The following is a 24,591-nucleotide window of genomic DNA, read 5'->3' as shown; positions in this document are numbered from 1 at the left end:
AAGGGTAGAAAAACAAGAGACATTTGCACTATAAAATTTGATTCATGAGCCCAATTTACACAGGTGTTTATCAGCGAGAAGTGTAAAACTTTTAATGCTATCTCTTGCTTAAAATTGTCTTCACTCAGGGGCGGCTCGTGCTAGGGTGCTGCGGAGCTGCAGCACCCCCTAGATATTTTTAAGTTTGAGTTTAAGACCCAAATCTAGTCGTTTGTTTTTTGTGACAAAAGGGACATTTGCAACTTTTTAGTTCACTAGCTGTCCAGACGTTTCGTTGTTGCATTTCCTAATTGCAATATAATACTTAAAATCACAAACTGCGTTATCGGGGACATTTTCCGTTTTTCCAATCAAAAAAAAACTAAACCCTGCAACCAAACGCTGTGTTAAAACCGATTCCCGGTTGTAGATTTACTTTGAGAGTTTGTCTCGTTTAATAAAGCGGACATGTTTGAACTTTTGGTTTAAAACTATTTGAGTGTAGTGAAAGAAAAAGTCCCAATCGTCAGCTAATATCGCCAAACCACTTTCAATGCAGTCGTGCAGGAAGTGCATATAGTGTTACAGCCTTAATACCATAGTCACACAGCAGGCAGCACTCATTTAACTAGACATTTTTGAACAGGGTTGGAGCAATCAAAGTTGCAAGCAGCTTTAAACTTAGCTTTTCTGAATGCTTTAAACATTGATAACCCTTGGGGTTTTTTCGGTGTCCTTGCTGTTTACGTAACTGTTCAACAATAAAAATGTGATGATCAAGTGACCATACAAATAAATTTGACTTTGTGCAGGCTAAAGAACAGAGTCTACAAAGGTATCTTTTTTCAGTGATAAAGATTCAGCAAACTATCCGGGTAATTTGCTTGTAAAATTGAAACACGTTTGCTTTCATGTTGCTATATGGACATTTTGTTTTACTATTAGGTCTATCCCGGTCAAAACAATAAATACGTTTGTGTTGATTGTTCGATGTTGTTCATTGCATGTTTGTGGGTTGATGTTGGGGTTTGTGGTATAATATCATGTGCCGTGTGCTGCAGTGTGCTGTCCAACAAAAAAATGCGTTTTCGAACGGTTTAAATGTTCACCTTCTGATCAGCTGACTTGGTTGACAAACCTGCTGCCTCAGGGTAGTTGTTTGGCGGCAGTATTAGGTTTCGCTGTTTTAAACAAAAAATGCTTGGTCTTTTTTACCACACAATACTAAAATCTTTTGTTATGTATTCTAACCTAATTTTGAAACAAGATTTTTTCCTGCTGTACAACTCATTTAATTTCGTGTCATGGTCTTCAAGCGGAAACTTGTTTCAAACATTTTGAAAGTTGCAATGGCCGCTAACGGCTGGAAATTGTAGATTTAGATAGATCGGCTTCTTGAGAGGACAATCTTAAGCCATTAAAGTTTGGGCACCCCTAGTTGATGCGGTGAGCTTCGAAAGTATGTACTGTATACTATTGGTGTTGATTCAGTCCAGGTGCTAAATGATCAACATTTTTATTCGAGTCTGATGAGAGAGAGAAAAAAGAACTATGTCGAGCAAACGCGATTAAGGTTTAGCACTGCATCTCTAGTGTTGTAAAAGTCTGTAAGTACAAGATATGACGTGACGTCGTGCTTCAACTAAAACCAATGTGTGCGTGACATCGCAGAATGCTAAGTAATTCATAAATCTGCAACTGTGCAAGCAAAAATGTTGTATTTAACTAAAATTGCATATTTTCATTGTTTATTAACAACGTTGCCAATACTATAGATGTCCAATTTAAGCGTAACAGCAAATGGTTGTTTGTTTGGGCTCCCATTATAATGAAAGAATTTCATCAATTATTATTGAATATTTCACAGATCAACTATAAACTAGGAAGTTTGTACACCTGAAAATACCCCTAGTGCTTGAAGGAATGTCAGAAGCCTAGAAATGTCGAAAAAATCCGGACCAAGCGGTTTTCACAACAAGCCTGTTGACAGCATCCAGAATGTTGAGAACATTCAGCATGATGAGAACATCCAGTCCAATGAGAACATCCAGTCTGATGATAACATCCTGCATGATGAGAACATTGAACATAGTGAGAGCATCCAACATGTTGAGAGCATCCAGAATGTCGAGAATATCCAGAATGTTGGGAGTATCCAAAATATCGAGGTAAGTGTGTTTCAGTTGTCATTATGTTTCAATTCAGGCAAGTGAATGCAAACGCATTGTCAGCATGCAAATCACAGTTTGCTTTTTGTACCACAATTATACCACATTCCATCAATGTGACTGTGTGTATACAACCATATTAAATCGTCCTTGTACCCATAGAACAGTGTTTAATTGGTTAATGTACTTGCTTACTTACTACAACACGTCCATAAAACTAAAGCAATAGCGTGTAACATATGTTGGATAATCAGAAATAAATGAATGTGAGTTAGAAGGAAAAAACAGACGTCAAAGTGAAACCTTTTTTATATAGTGATATAAAACTAATACACGTACCCATTTTCTTCTTGACGTTGATTTGGACCTAACTCGACGCTCTAAATCGGATTTATGGGATGTGTCATTGTCTAAAAATAGTGTTTGAAATATGGGGGTTTGGAATTGTATTTTTTTCATATCGTTCTGGACTTTCATCAAGTACTTTAGAGAATTTCAACCGGAGGTACACTGATACCTAAAGGGTAAATTTGACAAGCTTAAAGGGTAATTAATTGTTGACAACGTTTTGGTCGAGATCAGCCTATAGCTCATGAAACGAAACTTGCCGCTCTGGAGTTTCTCATATGCCAGTGGTTTCCAACTTTTTTTAAAAAGGCGACCTTAATTTTCCCCATGTAAGTAATGCTGAAGCTAAAACGTTTTTCAAGTAAACTTTAAATATTTGCATTCAGTGTGCATTATCACGCTCAAATCTTAGAACCCCTTAGTTTTGTTCAATTTGGCTAATCAAATCGCGTTAAAGCCCTCTAATTTGCAGAAATCAGACAATTTATGTGTTTTATCCTTTACCCACTGTTTTGTTTGGGGCACAAAATGGCGCCCAAGAGGTTCTATCGCGTAACAATCGGTTGGACAACTTGTGCACCATGCATATTGATTATATTGTGGCAAGAGGTAGCATAGCCATAATGTACTGCAAAACATGGTTGCGAACTAGAATAAAAAAGTATTATTTTGTTCGATAACTATATTTGAATTTGGTGAATTATACCGACCCTGGAAAAGTTTAGGTGACCAGACTTTGGGTCGCGACCCATAGGTTGGAGACCAGTGCCATACGCCACGTCAGCATTTCCGCGTTTATAAAGTTATTTATAGCTGTAAGCTTTCCCAAGAAATCGCAATTTATTAAAGGTTGCTCCGTCCCCGTTGGACAGGAAATAATGCTGTTTTCGAGTATGTATAAGCACTGTATACACTGTAGGTGTGCAGCTAAAAAATTGAACACAAGTAAAAACACCAATGATATAAGACTAAGTATTCCCTGTTAATGCTTTCGTTAATGTTAGTGTGGGTATAACTGGCGTCTGCGTAGTATTGGGACAATTTTTCCATTATTGGGAACAACCCGATTGTTGATGTTTTTAAACCAAGATACGTTTCGGTACATTTTAGACCAGCGGCTGTCAGACTTTTTTTTATTGCGACCTTACTTTAAACCAGAGTACTGCACAACCTTTTGGCTATATGAAGGCTGTATCGCCTTAACAATTTAACAAACGGTCACCAAGTGTCTTCTTGTTTCGTTTGTAAATTACTGATTGGAAAAAATAGGTTTATCCCATATATATATGCAATGGAATGGCCCCGGAAAAGTCCAGAATAACTTCTAACTTGATGCACAAACTGAGTTGGCCGATCAGTACGGGTAATATTTATATCAGTAGATCTTAACAAGGGAAGCACCCCGTTTTTTTTTGCCTGTTTCAGGGGGTCGTAGGGGTGCGTGGACTAAAAACGGTTAAGAACCGCTAATTTTTTGTGTGAGTCATGTGGTGCCGTTTTTTTTGCATTGTTTGCTCACAAAAGGTTTGCTAAAAGTCTGACGCATATACTTACTACTCTAGTACTACACACATAAACATACATATATATATGTATACTTACGATACAAACCTAGTGCGTCATTTACTCTGATGTGCAAGTAACAATTTCACATCACAGTGCGTTTTTGTTTACCACGTTTTCAAAACGAATTAACAGGTTTCCATGTCTAGAGCAAAACGGTGGGTTTGTCAATATCATGAACATTACGAAATGCTTTGAGATCCCTATATAGGTGTCCGCGAACATGAAGCACCGTTTTTTAACCTAATGATAATCGGAAAGCAGTAGATTATAAGGGTGCGACGATGTTAGGTCCACATTCCTGTACACGCCAACCAGGAAATGCCTTTAACGTATTTTATCGCCAATACGGGGAACCGAAGCTGTCATGGTATTCAAACCGGAAACAGCGTCATGCCTCGCCACAATTAAGCAAAAATGAAGGAAACTTTAGCTAAATGGAGAACCCATGACTCATCTAGCGATGGGAATTACCGTTGAGCTGGCTAAACAGTAAACAAATTCCTTAGATCAACCTAGGTTTGCAACCTTTCGTAGCCAATACTTCACCTGTTTCCTTCTAAAGTCCAATGACAAAAAAAAACGAATTAAGAAACTACTGTTTAAGCTCAAAGTAAGATCTCGTCACGCTCAATCGCTCCCTTGAAAAGCAATTGCCCCGAAGGGCAGTATAAATAATCTCAACTAAACACATACCCATATTTGTAACCACCAGTTATATTACATATGTACGGCTATGTATTTCCGTCCACATAACCTGTTGAGTATTTATGAGTCGCTATGTGTGCCTATTTGTAGTAAAAAATGCTGTTACTGGTCATGAATGCTGTTCGAATTGGTATGCGTTGATCGGCCGCCAAGCTTAAAAGTTTAATGCGTAATTTCTGTGCATTCGAACACATTTAAAACTAACTCAAGAACAAAAATGTAAGAACGAAGCAGAATTTTCGGTTAATTTGATGCATAAGGGATGTAAAACGTACGATATGACCCAAGCAAGAAAGTTTTGTTTTTAACAACAGCCACGCTTTAATATGTACGTGTGGACTAAATCAGGGGACGGCAACCTTTTCTGCACTGCGTATATAAATTTAGACCTCTGTATACTAAATTAACTTTGAGGCACATTATCAATGCAGCGGTACTGGATTTTTTTCTGTTTTTTATGTGCCTGCAACGTAATTGCCCACACTTTTGGTCGTATTGGTGAACTTGTTGCAATTTTTAGATGACGTTTAACGTTTAATATTTGCTGGTTGATACACAGTTACGCGAGCAGCTAACATGTCTATTGGTTTGTGATCAAAACTTGGTCTGAATCGACTGAAACGCGTCATGGTATAACACAATGGTTCTCAACCTTTTCGACGAATTCCTTCCTTCAACATTTTCATTCCTCCATAATGTACTACATATTAGATGCTAAACCACGGGTGGGGAACCTGCGGCCCGCTTGCCTTTTTAATGTAGCCCTCCACAATTTTGTCAAAGTACAGTATGCAACATAACAATTAGCATATGAACAATAAAATGTTCATGAACAATAAATGTACAAATGACTTCGAAATTACTGGTAATTTCCCCTTTCCACATTACGACGCCAAACTTATAAAATTTGCTACACATTCAACCACTTGCTTTATTTGAGACGTAACAATCACTGGATTGCCTCTCCTTGCAGTAACAAATTATTTGCCATGTAGTGTTGGTTAAAAATTGATTTTAGACTTTTAGAGCTATTAACGTGGATCCTTATATTGTTATTAAAATTATTTTCTTTAAAAAAAAAAAAAAAGACAAATCGGCATAATGGATCTCGGGTGTTCCAGAAACGATGGACAAACTATTATTTTTTAATCGAAATAAGTGATAAACCTGTATGCCTTGTTTGTTGCAAACATGTAGCAGCAAAGAAAAAATCAAATCTGGAGCGGTGAAATATAAAACCACTTGTGTGCTTAGGGGATTTTTACACGGAATTTGAAAATTAAAAAATATTTGCACAGAATCACACGACCGCCAATCAAATTTCAGTTAATTTACAATCCAAAACATCTTTTCAGTTTGCCAGCACTGTAAATTGCCTTTATTTTAGGACACTATACTAATGCTTGTCTCTATTAGTGACAACGCTAAGTTGCATTCATAGACATTAAAAAAACAAAAACAATCTCAAACAATTGTAGTAACAAAAGCGGTTGAACACAAAAGTCGCAAAATCAACTAAATTGTATTTTTAGAACCTGCATGTTGGCGATACTCACCATCACCATCATCACCATTATCAACAACCTGGCAACATTGAGGCTGACCATCCATCAGCCAAATTACCTCTAGCTTCTCAACCAGGTAAAAATGTCCTATTTGTTTATTTGTTCCTTCAATAGGTACATGAAAAACTGCGGACTTCAAGGTTACAAAAATATCTCAAAAGATACACGTCAGTTGTAATGGTAGTGTAGGCATATGGTCGTAGACAATTTAAAGACATGTTAAACATTATGATCACCTCACATATGTTTTGTGTTGTTTGTATGCAGAAAACGTTCTTAAACAAGCTGCAGATGCAATTCAACAACACCAGGTGACAAAACTTGAAACCGAAGTGGCTATACGTGGTTTGACTGTAGACCAGTCCAAACTTCCTGAAGTTCGACAGAACTTGGCCAAAAGCGATGTCTTCAATACAAAAAAGCCACCCGAAAAAGAGCCTTTCAGCTCATCCATACACAAAAAGAAAATAGTGGATTTTGATTCGAAACATATTGAGTTTGATAATTTACTAGCTACAATGATGGGCATGCGGTTTCTTGCTCTTGTTGGCCCCCCAGGCTGCGGAAAGACCACATTGGCTAAGAAATTGGCAAAATTCGCCAATTTCTTTGTGATTTTTTTAAGGTTTATGGACTTGAGTTATCAAAAGCTTACTCTGCAACAGCTCCTAGTGGATTTTCCTTTTAAAGATGTAGACCAGACAACTCGAAATAATGCGTTTGCATGGATGCTAAACAACCAAGCAAAATGCGTGTTTGTCTTTGATGGTTACGATCAAAGTACTTGGTCCCTAAGCAACGAAAAACCAGCCAATGTGTCATATGACACTGCTTTACCGATTCAGGAGCTTGTAGCCAATCTTTGCTGTAAAAATTTTTTCAGTGAATCCCTGGTAATTTTTACGTCCCGGCCCCATTCCATTCTTTCTTTGCCCATTGTCTTGCGTCCTAAACTCACAGTTGTTGTTGGTGATCTTCCAACAGAGGGCATGCAAAAGCTATTTTTTGCATTTGCCGGGAGTCAAGCAGATGCTTTGTGGAAAACGTTGCACACTAATGCACCGCAGTTAATTCAACTCTGTCACAACCCAATGCTGTTGCAGTTTGTGGTTTACTCTGGTTTGCATGGCGACGTAAATCAAGTAAACACAATCACCAAGGTTTTCAAAAAAGTCTTGCTTCAGTTAGAAACCTCTGTTCACAAACAAGGTCTACACTTCTGCGATCTTGTTCAACCAGTTGGTAAAATGGCTTACGACGGTATGGTTCGCCGAACCGTTGTGTTTGCAAACGTTCATATACAAAATGCTGGCCTAAAAGATGTAAATATACAGGATTTTGTCATCAAGGTAGCTCTTTGTCCAAAGCTATTTGAGGGTGACAGGGCAATCTTCTACTTCATGCACCAGACATTGCAGGAGATGTTTGCTGCTATGTACATCTGCATGTTCATGTCTGATTTTGAGTTCAGCGAAGTCATCCACCAAGTGGTGCATGAAAGTCACTGGTCTATGGTTCGACGATTCATGTGTGGACTTTTGCTCGGTGACAAAGAAGGTTAGTGAATACAATAACTGCCAGGCGTTATCTACCTTTTCGATACTGAGACCTAGTTTATGACACTGAGATTTATAAGCGGTTATTACGAATATTTAAAAGTAAAATATTAATATTTTTTGTAAATCACCTTGTACCCGCACACAAACATTATTATGCCGGGATTATCCAGTACCGGGATTCTTATAAATTACATGTAAAGCTTGCAGCAGAAAAAAATTCTAAATTTTTTGCGGCGCTCTTACCATGCATAAAACACAATAGTTGTTCCGAAACAATTATTTAAACACCTTTAAACAACGCATAAACTTCTAAACAAAAATAAAAAGGTGAAAAATAATATTGAAGGTCAAAAATATTAAAGAAAAAACACTTCGTGGCAGTTTGGGAAATGTCGTGTAGAAAACAATTTGAGAATCATTAGTCCACCAGACAACCAGTAATATTGAATAAAATCAACTCACATTTTATACATTTTTATTGTGACACACACAGTAAGCAGGCATTTGACGCAACGCAATAAACAACCCTACTAGTTGTTGTGTCAACTGTATCGTTACAAAACAAGTGTAGGGTTTGTTGCGTACACACCTCGAAGACAGAAACAGAACTTTCGATTGGCGTGCATTCTGTACCCAGGTCACGTAAGTCGAATGAAAGATGCTTACGACAAGCAATTCCCTATTAGTTTTCATGTCTGTGTGATAAATGCATATACGCTATTTCTAAACAACAAGCTGCACAGCAAAGCAATCGGCGCTAATAATTTTTGACGTGTAACGGTCACGTGCCTTTAAACCAAGGGTCTCAAACTCAAACTTTGTTTAGGGCCAGAATTTTTTTAAAGTAAGTCGAGGACCGCAATCTTTGAACTTTTGTTAAAATGTTAAGAGTAATATGAACAAAAATATTGTGTGCCTTAACGTGTTGTGCATTTATGCCATTAACCGTACACATAAACATTTGTTATGTAATAAATAACAAACAAATATACAATGTATCAAAGTGAAAGAACTGCACATGACCACTATGCGCGAAAACAATGGTATACAACAGGGGCGGGCAACATACGGCCCGCGGGCCGGATCCGGCCCGCGACGGGATTTTGAGCGGCCCGCAGACAGTTTCAGGTCTTACATGATGATGTGGTCCGCGGCCACAGTCTGCCACAATCCCCCACTACTTGCCTACTGCGTCAAATTATAGTTTTAACGGACAGTAACGCTCCCCAATAGCAAAAACTTTCCCGCCGTTGTTACCATTGCACCACACGTCCATTGTTACGACATAACTGCCAACCATGTGTGTGGCCTGCTTTCACGGTTTCTTTTGTTTCCACACGTGTAGCCTAGTTAGTGTTTCGGCAGTATCTAAGTCTGTGGTGTATGCATTAAATTTGCTGTGTTGAATAATTTTATGTTATATCAGTTCGATTGTTTGGACTGTATTGTATTTGTGATGTTCTTGAATGTATTTGGTTTAGGTGGTTAAAAATCCGTTTTAAATCACTGGATAAATACGCGATTAATGTGTCGATTCAGGAATACGGCCCGCCAAGTCCTTCATTTTCCTATATCAGGCCCGCCGACTGGAGAAGTTGCCCGCCCCTGGTATACAATGACGAAACAATTGAAAAATATGACGCAACAATTAGAATTGCTGATTCTTAACAAGATGGACCATTTCGATCATACTATTAAACCGTTGCATTTATTCCTAGCCATAATTAACGGGGACAGGGTATTCAGTGTGATTTAAACACCTAAAATGTAAAAGTTCGTTTGCGGGCCGCACAAAAACCCTTGGAGGGCCGCGTGTTTGTGAACCCTGTTGTAAACAATCATTGTGGCACATTGTTTTGGCGAAGCATAAACTAATGGAAAAAATTAAATTCGAATGCATGACGTTTCGTTCCCATGAAAATCACGTGTAAGCAGAGCGAATATTTTAACTGAAGCCAAATGAAGATTTTTTTACACGCTGAGTTGTTAAAATATCACCGAGAAACCAGCGACTATCTCAGATATCTTCAGCGCATTCCGTTCTTAAAATGCAAGCGCTAAGACCATGGAAAATGGTATTTTTAATCGAAAAATATGTAAATATAACAAGTACGAAAACCAAAAGTATAGGGTATGACAACAATAAATAAACATAGTTTTTTATTTGTTTTATGTTTGAAAATTGTAGGTGACGAAATGAATCCAACAACTCATCTGGTGCACAAACAAGGACTCCTGTCAATGTTTAGGCGAATTCTACCGCGGTTTCTACGAGGTTGGGACTTAATGAATATATGTCACTTAATAAGGCTTTTCCTGTTTCCTGTTCATTATGAAACTCATTGTTTTTAAATGGCCGAGGGGAAAAAATGCTAAAAACTTCGCATCAAGTACAGACATGTGTTGAGTATGAAATAACGCCGTCTTTGAATGGCGTGCAAATGAAAAGGCAAATAGTAAAAGTTTAGGAAAATTGATATTCTACTAAAGGCTACGCCTGAAAGAATGTCATTGCATGCTTACTTTACATATGCAAAATAGGGTTAGGAAATTAAAAATAGAGAATTCGTAAGATAAAGTCATTTTTTGTGAAGTTGCGATTAAAATCGCGTTTGCAAACTCGTCCACTGCGCTGCGATGTTTCGTTTTGTAATCAAATCATTCAAGTTTATTGTTCCTAAATACAGTTATAAAGCTACAAACATTTTTAATCTATGTGATAGAAAATTACATTGTTCTGAAATGTCCACCTACATGCCTTTAATCTGTATTCTTTTGTTTCACTAAAAGTCTACAATGCACTTATTATTTATTTTTAGACAAGCCTACAAAATTTCGCAACAAGCTCATTCAATTCATTGAAGCCGGCATTTCTCGATATCAACTGATAGGTAAGAGCATATTTTTGTGTTAACAATGTAGCAATTATGCTACGCATTAGGCTTAACCTATGACTAATAAACAGGTAAGCAGGGATTTATTAAAAATTGCCTTTTACAAGCGTAAGAAAAAGCACGCATAAACTTGAACAATAACATACTGGCCTAATGCTGGGTTGGCAACTATATTTGTCATTAAACTAAGTTTCTTTTTTGACATTTTTTAATTAGCAACGTCTAAAGTTTTCCAAATTTTGTTAGATTTGCTGACTGACATCCAGGAATGCTCGGATGATGAGAAAGATTATCTTGCAAAGTTCCTCACTTTAAAGTTTAATTTTAAAGACACTCCCATCACATCTAGTACAGCTCACGCTTTGGCTCAAATCCTTCCAAGGTTGTGTGGACCCGTTGACTGGCTGGATCTTTCCCAAAGCAACCTGAACTTGGATTCACTGAAGATGATTTGTGAAGGAATCAGTAAACTTAAATACAAGGTTTGTCGCAATAAGCTTTGTAACTATTTGTTTTGGACAAGTTTGTTTTTAACTGTTGTATCACTGGAAACTGGATCACAACGTTTAAGAATATTTTTTGTAACTTTTATTGGAACACAATTTAAATTCCCAATTACAAAATGTAGTTTTTTAGCTTACAACTGCCCGAATAAATATGCAACAAATAATCATGAAATCTTGCACAGATGAAATATCTTGCTCTGGGTGACAACAAGTTCGTAGATGAGGAAGTCAAAATAATTTCCGTTATTTCAAACAAAGTTAGGGAATTGGAGCTGTGGGATTGCGGGATTTCTGCCACTGGTTTGGACGTTTTATGCGCAGAAATAAAGAAACTGGAAGTCCCGGTAGGATATTTTTGTAATATTACAAAACCTGAAAGTCAATTTAACAAAAACAAAATGACGTCATTCATCACGTGACATTATGCCATTGGCGATTTTTCAATTTAATAAAATTGCAACATATAATCATAAACTCTTGCACAGATGAAACTTCTTAATCTGAATCGCAACAAGTTCGGAGATGAGGGAGTCAAAATAATTTCTCTCATTTTAAACAAAGTTGGGAAATTGCATTTGGGGGATTGCGGGATTTCTGATGATGGGAAACAGATTTTACGCAAAGAACAGAAAAGACTCGGACTTCCCGTAAGTTGGTTTGTTCGATTTTTTGGTCAAACTTTAAAACACCACGTCATCTGTTAAAAATAATCATGATGTAAACATGATTACCTCACAATGTAGTTACGTCATAATGTTACTAAACTGTAAGTTTTTGACGTTTTGACTTTGTAGGCTGTAGGTTAAATAATAGATTTCCACCTAAAATTTTTATTTAATGTTATGAAAGTGGTTTTTGATGCATTTTCAGAAATCAACTATAAGGTACTGGAGTAAATGTCGATGATTTCGTCGCGATCAAAAGAATTCCTGGGAATCCAATATTCAGCTTCCAGGTTTTTGTGACACGAACTTCGCTTTTCTGCTTTTCTTATTTTTTGCTGTTTGCCGCTATGCTTGTGCTAATAAACAGAAATAGTAAAACAAGATTTAAACGATGTTTCAGAAATTTATTTTGCAAATGTAGTGCGTTGTTTGAGAGCAAACTCTATTTCAAAAGAAGCGAATATTATTATGCAATACCTTATGATGTAACACACATTTTGAATAATGACATACGTGGCAAAGGTTTTAGTTGATCAGTATAGAACAGGGGTCCCAAAACTTTTTCGCAGCGGGCCGGATAATTTTAATATTCACGCGCGAGAGCCGCATGGCTTACAAGCCCTGAAATATGAAAAATATAAAAGTGTCTCGTTTACCAACCTTTATTCTTTAACAACAACGGGATTGTGTGGATTGAGCACGAGGTGCATGGTGTGGCAGGTACCTGATGCGTTTTGTCAGTTGGAGCTTCGTCCTCAGGAATTTCTTCCTCGTAGCCTTTCGATATGTAGGTCTGTACTGTATCAACATGCCTTTTACACGGGTCCTGCTGCTTGTCAGCAACAGAATCTTCACAGTATTGGAGCAAGCAAACTAGTCGCGACTCTTCGGATTTTGTTCTGCGGTGAACATGGGAGTCAATGGCACGAACAAACGACCAGTAGTTCAACGGATCGCCGTCGAATTTGCTGATGGCCGGCTGAGGCAGGACTATTGACTGTTGTACGAAATCAGTGTTGGATGCACATCTCGGCGGGGAAGAAGTATTGTGCATTTATGAAGGATAGACACGCGGATTGTGCATTTATGAAGGATAGACATCGGAATAAGTACAAGACCTATTTTGGTGGACCGACAGAAGAAGCAAGAACAGGCTTTGTATCCATCTTCGGAACATGTGGCAGTGACATCTTTACAGGTTTCGTCGGAGTCTGGATCACAGCGGGTAATCTTGTTGTTACGTATACTGGCTCTCTAGAACAGTTTCCCTGAGAAACGATGGGTGGAGACAAAACGTTGACCTGTGGCTCGGGCACAATGGGCCTTTCTTCGTTTTGCAACTCCTCATCCCAAGCAAGTACCTTGGCCTCGGCTAACGCGACTTCGTTGTCAATTATTTTTATTCGTCGTTGGGCTTCGAAGGAGACTTGTTGCTTCTCAATAGCAGCTTGCTGCTCAGCTCGTTGCCTCCCAATATCAGCTCGCTGCTCGACTTGTTGCTTCTCCATTGCTACATCTTCGTGAACTTGCTTTCGCGACAAGCGAGCCACGCGCATCCGCACCCGAGCAGCCTTTCGGCCACTATCCGTCGAACCAGATGTTTGAGTACTTGCGGAACCAAGATGGGAACTGGACGAGGAACTTGATCAAGTTTCGTGGCAACCCAAAGATTTATCGACGTTTACAAGCCATTCCTGTATACGGAAATCGAGTTCACGTTTAGCCTGTTGGCATTCCTTTTGCACTTGCGACATGACTTTGTTGCTATCCACAAGGGGGGCGTAGGCGGCTTTGAGGTCACTGAAGGCACTATCGACAAATGGAAAAAACTCCTTTACAAGGATGACATTTTCGGTCTTCAGCATTAACTGTTCAACTCGCAAACGGGCTTGTTGCCACGCGTGTGTGTAGCTGGAAATTTTGTCTTCGACTTCAACAGTGGAAATTGAGCCATGTGAATCTAGTACAGCAGTGACGCCTTTTTTAGTTTCCATTGTGAAGTTTTTCTATGCTTAATTGAAATCAACAAGTGTCCAAAAGTTGGAAACGAAGCGCAGCCTTTTAATTGGTTGAGGGCGTGACTCTATGCGCCCAGACAGCACAGCAGAGGCGATCGCTTAAATTCCTAGAACGGTTCTCAACGCGCCTTTCCTCGCGCTCAACAACTCCAAGGCACCAAAGCCAAATAACGAATTCTTTTATTTAGGCAATTAAGGACAGAGGTGGCGCTCGAGGGTTCAGCAGCAAGACGAGCACAAAGGCAAATGCGGTTTCTGCAAATATGTGCTACTTTAGTTAAGGCAACATACAAATAAATTATCAGTAAAGTTGACTCTTACCGAACTATTATAGGACCAGAGTCACAGTTACATTTAAGCGATCAGTAGATTTTAAGTTCTGCAAATACAGCATCAATGTGATACTTTGACGGTCCTCGACTTCTTGGGTTTTGTAATTGCTTGTACCATATTTTTTTAGGTCGAAGCCTACAGTGTTTTTTTTGTTATGCATTATGTTTGTATCAGTTAACAGGCCAGATTTAGCTGTGGGACATAACAATGCCTTATTTTAGAACAGGGATGAAGCAAGCTTCGATAACGTGCGATTTCTTTCAAATGCTTAAATGTTGACGTTTTAAAGTTTGTAGACTTGCGTCTGCCAACGTTGTGATTTCCAGAGTGGCGCAGTTCCCGTTTCCTTAAGTTTCTGATGTGCGTTGACCTTTTCGTCGACTTTGTATTTATGAGCTTTTATAGGCCCGATCCTAAAATGAAATCGAAGTTGGGAAGGTGTACAATGTAAACAGTATGTGATTAATTTAGCACCCCACAGACAAGACGTGGATTTGACAAAGCTAATAATAAGCTCAAGGCCGTTGGCCACTACCAAGTTTTCCGTTGGATTCTTGATTTACAGTGTGTGTACTTCAATTGTCACAAAATTTTGTTTTGCAGTGCGGCGATATTATTCTATCCGAGCCTATCTTTTAAAGTATATAAAGGCCTATAGAACCATGCAATAACGGTTTACGCACTAAACTATCATTGAACAAGAACTGCTGTAGGTATTTAGATTTCACATAATTTCCGGTTTATTGAGGATACGAAAGAATGAACGATTGGAGGTTTGGGTGGTACTAAATTAACAATGTAGGAAATAAATGCGGCTGTAATATTGCTTTGTTAACATTTTGTATCGCGCCCTTTTGCGTTTGCTGTATAAAAACAATCACAAGCTATACAAAAATGAGACTTGATAAAATATTTAAATGGGTTTAATTTATTTACACTGTAAACTCAAAGACAATGATATACAAAGACATACAATACATTTTCCATCAAACTTGGAAAGAGAAAAAACACCCTGTAAAAACAAACACTTAAATTTAGATTTTTAGAGTTTGGTGCCAATATACAGCTTTTGTGTAACACCAGATAATAAAAATAGTAAGTGTCAAACCAATTCGTAAGTAAAGTATTGGTCCTTAAGCTATACACATAATAAAAAATAGAGTCGTAATACAGTAATCTGCACAAAAACAAAGGGTAGAAAACGCAAGAGACATTTGCACAAAATTTGATTAATGAGCCCAATTTACACAGGAGTTTATCAGCGAGAAGTATAAAACTTGTTGCAATGTAAACTTGTAATGCTATTATCTTACTTGAAATTGCCTTACTTTAGACTGTTCACCCTCTTAAATATATATGTCCTGAACATTGTCATTTTGTACACATGCAGTACATACAAATGTGGATATGTTACTTAAAGTAGCGCTCTCCAACCTGAATGCACAGCGAAGACCGTGCATGGGTGCACAGGATACATGGGTGCATATGGGTTCACCAAAAAATGTTAAATTATGAGTAGCTCGCAGTTTGCGTATGATATTTACGTATAACCGCTTTAAATCAGTTACGTTATTTTGGAGAATTATTAACTTATTTGAGTTTATCTCGCTTAACTTTTTTATTTCATCTTCCCAAAGCTTCCAAAACGTCTATTTATTATTTAATTTAATCATTAGGGTGCATGAGTTGAGAAAAAAAAACAGATTGACAAAGACAAACGTATCAACGGGTGAAAATGAGAATTGTCGAGTGAAGATCATTCACGAACCCATCGTCAGGTGATCGATTGATGAACACGTGATCTTCCAGTGTGTCCCAAGCTAAAAATAGATTTTCAGTCATATAAAGTTGCAATGATTTTTCAAACGACTTATTTTTGAAAACACAAAAAAATGTGTGAAAATTTGCTGCATATTTGTTTTACACGAAGTCGTATTTGCACAAAAATGTGTCTTTGCTGCGTGTGTTTGTGATATGCTAGAATTTGCCACAAAAACTAAAATTGTGCAATTGCTACCTGCGAAGTCGCCACATCTGCCGGGAAAGTTAAATTGCGTGTTGGCTGAACCGATGCAAAATTTTGCTGGGTCTTCTCCAGAACCGACACTGCAAAACACGACGAAGTCAATACTTTTTAATTTTTTTAAAAATAAGGTTACCAATATTTTGTTTTCAAAACTTTTTGACAATATTTTTACGTGCTATTCTGTAATATTAATTCAACAAAAATAATCAACGCAAACAACAGTAGCATTCATTTTGCTGTAAATGCGAAAAACTACTTGCACATAATTACAAATATTGAACATATGCTCACCGCACTCCAGGACATATCGCATAAGGTGCACCGAACTTATCGTATGCTCTAAACTGCAGAAAGCCGGTAGTGACATTGGATTTGGTATATACGATGTTTCCTTTGATAAAGATCACCTGGACTGAAATTTCAGGCGGAGGTCTCACAGCTGTGTTGGTTATCTCTTCTGATGCTATGAAATAAAAAATAAAAAAAATAATTACCTTGGAGGATATTCTTGCACTATGGTAGGTGAACAAAACCTTACCAAATACGTCGAATGTTTTCTTAAAAAACGTCTCTATTTCAGAATAAGATATAGTTCTACCGGACCTATGAAAAGTTTCGGTTATTCGCTTAATTATTACAAGGAGCATTTAGTATGTTTAGCTGAACAAAAGTATTAAATAATACTACTGTACAAACTTGAAGTATCACCTTACTGCCATCAACACATAGCCGAGCATAATGTTCTTGACTCCACCTTCTACTTGAAGCTCGTATTGGCTCGTGTTTTTTATACCTGGCGAAAATACTCTTTGAGAAGTTTGCGGAGCTGAAATCCACTGTAAACAAAAGCAGCAGGTGTGTGTGTTATGCTCTATAGCAAATTTTGAAAATTAGCAAGTTTTGGAAGATGTTTATTGGAATCCATTGAATGCGTACGATCATCGTCAGAAGGTTTGATTCAACGACACGTCACCATATGACAGTGGTTCTTAACCTTTTTTCCTTGCTGCGCCCCTTTCAAATCACCACCCAATTTTCGCACCCCCTTCTGTAATTGCTTAAATAACAAAACCATCGTAATTTACCGTTTATACAAGCATCCCCGCACCCCCTAGTAACAGTTGTCGCATCCCTTGGGGCTGCGTGCACCCCTGGTTAAGAACCCCTGCCATAGGAGGAGTCTTAAATTTTTGCTGTACTTTTACGAAAAAAATGATTTGGAATTTATTTTACTCAATTGTTTCAAATCGTATAATATATATGTTTTGTACGTATACTCGGTTTCGGCAGAAGTGATCATTTGGATCATTTTTTACCTGGTTGTGGAAGCTTGAATTTGTTTTGCTTTACAACTATTCAATATTCAATGTAATGCCGCTAATAAACCACCATTATTATCCAAACTCACTCCGTCATAATTGATGTGGAATAGTACAAAAGCTAGTGTCGGGTGATTTCTATGGTACGCTTGGTAAACATCAGAAAAAAGTGCAAAGCCTTTGTGAGTCATCACAACTTTATCATTAGAACTTCCTTGGTAATTGTGCTTGGAAACCACCTAAAAGAGATATGTTTTTTTAATTAACAAAAACTCTTTTTTCTTTCAAACAACAAAAGTTTTCAAACCGTTTACATTTGAAAATGCTGTTTTCAAACGAACAAAATAATGTTTGCTAGTTGCTATGTCGCAAAATAATTCTAGGCTATTACTTTTTAGTGTCGAATGTAAAGCTTATGTCAAATAATTTTTTGCCTATTTTCCAGTAAAACACTTAAACCTCAACACTGCAATGTCGAACATAAATTTATAACTGGGATCAGCCCTGAAGCGTCTATGCAGACCAGCGATCACGGCACACTCTAAAGCACAGTACGCCAGGCCTTTTGAAGGCGCCGTACCGAATGAGCCGGTTACCAAGCATTGACCACCATATGGCAAGGCGTAGGCTAGAAAAATCTAGCCTGAGGTGGGATTCGAACTCACGACAGGAGTCTTTCCGGGACTCTTGCTCTACCAACTGAACTATGCAGGCTCAGTGGAGAATCGGCCGAAAGTCGAATCACAAACACCAATGTTGAAACGGATTTTGATTCACTGACCAAAAACTTTGTGCTAACAAACTTCCTTAGTGGTCAGCAGGACGAATGGCAAATATTTAAGGGCGATTGTCACACAAGCCGCCGTAAAATGAACAAAAAACATAAACAATGCTTCTATCGCATTTACCTTTAGACTAAATTTGGTAGGATAACCGTCCAAGTTGGATACCGTCGCTAGCGCCGCAAATGGCTGACCGACTTTGCTGGTTACGTGATAAGTTTTTGAATCCCTGCAATGCACAAATAATAAGTTTTGCATGTGGTGCTAAGAATAACAGTTTTTATTGCAATTTGACATATTTAGTAATGCAGTTGAAAAACGCAGGAAAATTTAATACGTTTTAAAACCATACAATAATAGTCTTACAGACCAGCTTTATTGCTGTACTTACGTGTATGATTGTCCATACGTCATTTCATGGTACGTGCCATCGTTTAGTCGAAAAAACACCTGTTGTGATCGGAAAAACACACACACATAAAAGTAGCTAGTTTTGTGTAATTTGTTTCAAATAGGGGTTTAGTTTTCTTTTCGGCAAGTAAGAATTTACCTGAAAAAAATTTAGATTGGTATAATATAAGAATGAAACAATATAAGGTAAAGACCATCTTTTGCGGGAACGCCAGGGTTTACATATGTGTTTAAAAAACAACTCTTAAGCCTAGAAGGTTTTCGGCTGTGTTTGTCACTTTTACTGTATTGTAAACTTACTTTATTTTCGATGCCGGGAATGCTTGCACCACTGGTGTGAACGGTGGAGGTCAATGAGTTCAAACTATAATTGTACCAGTTGGTTATAATTGATGAAGGCGAAATGCTTCCGTGCATTGCAGAAAGCAGCTTAGCGTTCAAACCTAACGAAGCAAAGTGTTATTAGTAATAACTTAGTACCATACAAATTACATACTGTAAATCAAAAAGAGGTAAATTTCGGCTTAACAACAACTGACCTGTATCATTGCATAGTTTTTAAAATAGCTACGAAACCACAGTAATTCGACTATATGAATACTGTAAGATTTTTAGCAAACGTCAAAAAAATGACGGGAAAAAATCTGCTGCTTTGTTTTGCACTATATGAATTTTCCAGAAGATGCTTTACCAATAACATCCAAGCTCTCCAAAGGGGCGTGATTTTTAAAGAGATTACGTAGAGATGATCCGTATTTAGAAAGAAAACCATCCGTGGTATGATATTTTGCGAAAGACTTGCCATCAAATTCTGTCACATCAACATCGTTTGGAACATGTGACAGCATCACATCGCGGGCCTAAACATCATTAAGTAAAAATGACATAAACTTTTGCACGATTTGGGATAACCCAGTTGCCAAAGTTAAATTTTGTAAGAACAGCTATTCTATTTCAGCCAGATCGGGCCGGGCAGAGTTAGCAACGCAGTATTGTGACTATGGTATCGAGTACTCCAAGCACATTTGACATAGCATCACCCTTGAACATGTGTTCGGTTCTAGGCCAAACAGATACGCCAAAGCAGTTTCCTTTCTGTTTGTACAATTAGGATAAAAACACGGTTTTCTAAACTCAAGCAACCCATGTAGAAAACAAATCAAGAAAATCTTACGGCACCTGTCCTTTGTAATATACATCTCCTTTGTAGTCAGCAGACGCAGCCTCACGCACACTTCCCATTGTAGATTTGTCAGTCCAACTCTTTGAACCTTGTGTGAAGCAAGTAATAATATAACCGAACACTTTAAAAAAAAATTTTGGTCCATACCTTTTCCACTGATTAGAGCTGCTTTGCTGAAAGGGTTGTATGACCACATGTCGCTGCCATTACATTTATACCCGTCGTCTTTTCTATGCACAGAAGCAACAAGAGTCCATCCTCCACCGTCAGTGGTCATATCACAGTAAATCTCCTGCTGGTTAGCAACAAACATTGGTTTTAACACAAACTTGATTATCGTATCTAAAGCTATGGATTGTAAACAACAAGAAAATATGTTCTACAGCTCGGCTGACAACCTGCACTGATGATGACAACAGAGATTGTTGAAACGTCTGCATGATGTATTCTTATATACACCAGTACTTCGGCACTTTATGATTAAATTACTTTTCAAACCCGTTAGTGTTCTTAAGAAAAAGTGTATGTCATAAATTAAAAGTTTTTTTTGTGTACAATATTTGCGGAAGATATTTTTTTTATCAATCATAATCAATTGCAGTACTTCCGAGCTCAACCACGTAAAGAACGTGACGCAAATTAAAGTTTCGTTTCAAAATCTTCCGGGTTTACCGCTATTGTAAGAATTGTAAATTAACAGAACAGCACATAAACTTTTCTATCATTTACCCTTTTACAAAAAAACGAGCAATTAAAACTTTTTTCATATAATATCCTACCTGGTTTTTGGCACCCTCTTTCAATTCATTATCTATGGAAACTGTATAGATCCCGGTAATCGTGTTTCCCTTCTGTAGAAGTTCCATACAGAAATTGTTTACTTTCAAGTGTTGTGACTTTGAACCAGTCGGATTCTAAACAAAGAAACATAAGGAAAAACGGGTGAGTTATATTTTTTTATTCTAAATACACGATTGCACAATTTATCGGTATATCAAACCAGACATGTTTTAAAATAATTTATTTACCGTGTACAAAAGAATCAACACAATTGTGATAATAATCAGCAGGATTGCCATCAGCACGAAACAAAGTAGTTTAATTTTCCGCCACATTTTATCTTTTGAATCTTAAAACAAAGAGGTCAACTTTGAGACATATTTTCTCGCCTCTATTGTGCAGAATAATCAACTTGCCAATCAAAACAGAAGGCCTAAGTTCATTAATAGTGTGGTGCTCAACACTCATACACATATTCCACGAAAAATGTGTTGTCATTTTGTCAAGCAGGGTGTCCATAGCATTACTTAACCTCGTGTCAAAACACGACGTTGCGGTAGAAGGATGATTTTCCATAAATTTTAGTAAAACACAGTACTTACTTGTCTGATAGCCATCACTCGAACCCTTGTGACCTGAAAAAAACAACAACGTTGGTTGGAAATAGCCTAAGGCCTAAGCGTATGAGTACAACTAAGAACTGTAAGTATGGAAATTAAATGTACTTTCAATCTTGATTTATTGGCGCCATAGCATCACGTAAAAACGTGACATATATGGCAAAACAGGGAAATCCATTGCTTTTTCTCTCTTTTTTCGCTGTCGTAACTTATAACATTTTCTCAATTGGTTTGGCACCAAAGCGCAATTGACTGTGAAGTTTTTGGTAATAACTGCACCTATGCGTTTAGACTTTAGAACGATAATGTTCAGCTCCATTTTTTTAACGAAATAATTTGGCAAACCCTTTCATTGCATAAATCTTACCTTGCATTTGCTGGTTCGTTAGGGGTAAAGGGACTTCATAAAAATCTGATGTTGCATTTGATGCTCTAGCAAAATTTGACATCTTGAAATATTTAGTTTCTCCAAGTTGCAAAGGTGTATAGGCATCTGATGAGATATTCTAAACTCTCATACTTAACCGTTAGAATGAGTTTCGATGCAAAACTTCCGTATATCAGTCATCTATTATATACGTGCATTGGACTTTCGAAGCCACGCAGAATGAATGGCTTGAGGCTTTCCATTGACCCCATACGATAGACCAGTGGTTCTTAACCTTTTTGGTGTAGTTTCCAACTTAAGTCAATCACCAACTTCGAATTTCCCCCTCTGTTATTTTTATAATCATGTTTTGTGCCCTACGTTAACAAGAAATATTCTTTAAATGAAATGATTTTTGTATACTGCAAGGTATACTGCAATCTTATTTAGTTTGAATAGTGCTTCTGTGAGAGATTAAACTGTTTGGAATACTGAAGAGCCTGCTCTACTTGCATTAGTCATTCATTGCATCACAATCAACAAAGGAAAGGCTTTTATTCGCGAACAACAGCAAAGTCATTGATGGTTTTAGTCTTGTCTGTGATGTAACAAACGGCCTTTCGATTTGTACATGTCTTGTAACCTTGGTTAAATCAATCTTACATGTTGTTGCAGAAAATTTTTAGTAAAGTATCTTTCAACGGTTAATTCAAAGCCGGATTCGACCATCGAGCCCGAGTTTGCTCTTTTCAAGCTTACATAATTTCCCACCGAAAACATTAAATTTCCCACTAGTGGGAAATTTCCCACCGGTTAAGAACCACTGCGATAGACAAACCGAAAATAAAAACAATCGTGTTTTAAACCTCTAACCCCAATCTTACGCCTATACAGAGAAAAGAAACATAAATTACGCTGAGTTGTTTCGTAATCTTAAAATGTCATTACAGGGATGGTTACTTAAACTTTGGTAATGGCGTATGACACTAAAACAACCGACAAAGGTTTACTGCAAAGCAAACAGAGTAATCTATGTAAAGTTTTGTATTCTTTGCCTGCACAGATAAACGCAGTTTGTCGGGCCAATTACACATGGGGGCAATGACGTAAGGTTTTGTTTATCAACGAATTTAAACACTATCAATAGAATTGGGGTCGTATATAGGGTTGCCATACGTCAGGATTTTCATGGCCTTGTCATCAACTCTGGGGCATCGCGTTGACAGTACCGGCGCCCGGCCCCTTCCCAATAAAGTCGAGGCTATTCAAAGTTTTCCCAGGTTGATGACAAGACCATGGTCAGAAAGCTGTTTGAAAAGACGCTTTAAATGGTCGTAGTGCTCGGAAAGAGACTTGCTTGCGACGAGGATATCATCAAGATAGACGAACACAAAGTCCAAAGATTGACATACCGTATCCATCAGTCGCTGAAAGGCTTGTGCCGCATTTTTAAGGCCGAATGGCATGCGAAGGAATTCAAAAAGGCCAAAAGGGGTAATGACCGCGGTTTTCGCGATGTTATCAGGTGCCACAGGAACCTGGTGGTAGCCGCGAACAAGGTCAATTTTGGAAAAAACGCTAGATCCTGCCAACCGAGCCGAAAAGTCTTGAATGTGAGGAATGGCGTAACGATCAGGCTGGGTAGCTGCGTAAAGACGACGGTAATCGCCGCAGGGGCGCCACCCACCGGACGACTTTGGCACCATGTGCAGTGGAAGGACAAATTTCCATTGAAATTTGCCGGAAGGTAAATGCATGGTTACTAGACGGGAAACGTACGTCGGGAGAGGGTTTTGCCGGGAGGATTGGTGCGGCGCTCTAATCCCGTGGGAGGTATGAAGCTTATCTCGGCGCCAGTATCAACAAGAAAACTCCGACCTGCTGAGCAATACCAGACAAAGAAAAGGTTGTCTATTGCGCCGGCCATCGTGGCAGTTAGGGATGGCCGGCTTCCTCGTTTCCCTGCTGTGACAGTACACAAGGGTGGCGACACTTGATCGCATCTCTGCCAAAACGACGATGATAAAAGTAGAGGGACTTTGAGTCGTGCATTGCCTGTGGTGAAGCTGTGCGAGACTTTCTACCTCGTTTTTTATGCTGGTTGGGAGAAAACCCATTGCGCCGAACGTTCGACAGTGCGGGTTCCGTAGGCGTCTGATTCCCTGACCATATCGCATCAGCTTTGCGGGCTAAGAGCCGTGCGGAGATACTCAGGCAATCGCTCCAAAAACAGTTGTTGGAAAACAAAACATTCCTTTGCATCGCCAAGTAATGCAAGCATGTCATCCATTAAAGCGGATGGCATTCTGTGGGAGCGAAAGACAAAAGGTTTCTACCAAACGTGTCTTGGCGGGCTTTCTAGCAGGTCTATAAGACGATTTGCTGTGTCCTGATCCAGCGCCGAAACGACATAATAGTACTTCGTTAGATCTCCTGTAATGCTTTTTAGAGCGAACTGTGCCTCCGCTTGCTGAAACCAAACTCGTGGCTGAGCTGTCCAAAACGTAGGTAACTTTACTGCTACAGCATTCTCTGAGTTTGTGGCTTCTGTCATAATGCAGAAAATAACGTTTTTGCACGCTTGGGGTCACCAAATGTAGCGAGGTGTTTATTCGAGGTACATCGTAATAGAATAACGCAATGTGCGAATACATCAATGCCTGTATGTATGTGAGCTATGTGTCAAAATTTGCACCCTCTTGCAAAATTTTCTGCTAGCGCCTTTTTTTTCTTACAATTGCTAGAGCGATCGAATTCAGTCCGTAATTGACTGACTGTTAATGTGTTAAAATCCCTA

At 38.3% G+C, this 24,591-nt stretch overlaps 2 protein-coding genes across 2 annotated transcripts; one reads left to right on the top strand and one right to left on the bottom strand.

Annotated features, from left to right (window-relative positions):
- The first annotated feature begins 1,871 nt into the window (after positions 1–1,871).
- On the top strand, positions 1,872–12,315 carry LOC145213816 (uncharacterized). Its single transcript, XM_080082222.1, has 9 exons — positions 1,872–2,147; positions 6,299–6,407; positions 6,599–7,888; positions 10,079–10,165; positions 10,710–10,781; positions 11,031–11,266; positions 11,473–11,634; positions 11,776–11,937; positions 12,161–12,315. Exons 1-9 carry the CDS (start codon positions 1,920–1,922, stop codon positions 12,194–12,196), a joined length of 2,382 nt encoding a protein of 793 aa, XP_079938348.1. The 5' UTR covers positions 1,872–1,919; the 3' UTR covers positions 12,197–12,315.
- A 2,923-nt stretch (positions 12,316–15,238) lies between these two features.
- Positions 15,239–20,935, bottom strand: LOC145214294 (uncharacterized). The gene is made up of 13 exons (XM_080082794.1): positions 20,807–20,935; positions 20,175–20,322; positions 20,024–20,115; positions 19,536–19,704; positions 19,145–19,287; positions 18,825–18,883; positions 18,560–18,662; positions 17,741–17,890; positions 17,041–17,168; positions 16,871–16,935; positions 16,624–16,795; positions 16,324–16,412; positions 15,239–16,126 (listed from the first exon to the last, which is right to left on the bottom strand). Exons 1-13 carry the CDS (start codon positions 20,891–20,893, stop codon positions 16,029–16,031), a joined length of 1,503 nt encoding a protein of 500 aa, XP_079938920.1. The 5' UTR covers positions 20,894–20,935; the 3' UTR covers positions 15,239–16,028.
- Between the last annotated feature and the right edge of the window lie 3,656 nt (positions 20,936–24,591).

Source organism: Phallusia mammillata, chromosome 2 (assembly GCF_965637545.1).
Source record: "Phallusia mammillata chromosome 2, kaPhaMamm4.hap1.1, whole genome shotgun sequence".
Classification (NCBI taxonomy): Eukaryota; Metazoa; Chordata; class Ascidiacea; order Phlebobranchia; family Ascidiidae; genus Phallusia; species Phallusia mammillata.
The sequence above is the reverse complement of the archived record's forward strand: the minus strand, read 5'-3'. Positions and strand labels throughout refer to the sequence as shown.

Bases quoted from the DNA above. Each gene is read 5' to 3' on its own strand.
- LOC145214294 (XM_080082794.1), bottom strand. From the start codon at position 20,893: ATGGAACTTCTACAGAAGGGAAACACGATTACCGGGATCTATACAGTT. The intron at 19,288-19,535 runs GTAAAGCATCTT...TTGCTTCGTTAG, and splicing joins GGAGAGCTTGGATGTTATTG to GTTTGAACGCTAAGCTGCTT. The intron at 16,936-17,040 runs GTGATACTTCAA...AACTTTTCATAG, and splicing joins TATGTGTTGATGGCAGTAAG to GTCCGGTAGAACTATATCTT.
- LOC145213816 (XM_080082222.1), top strand. From the start codon at position 1,920: ATGTCGAAAAAATCCGGACCAAGCGGTTTTCACAACAAGCCTGTTGAC. The intron at 11,267-11,472 runs GTTTGTCGCAAT...AATCTTGCACAG, and splicing joins TCAGTAAACTTAAATACAAG to ATGAAATATCTTGCTCTGGG. The intron at 11,938-12,160 runs GTAAGTTGGTTT...ATGCATTTTCAG, and splicing joins AGAAAAGACTCGGACTTCCC to AAATCAACTATAAGGTACTG.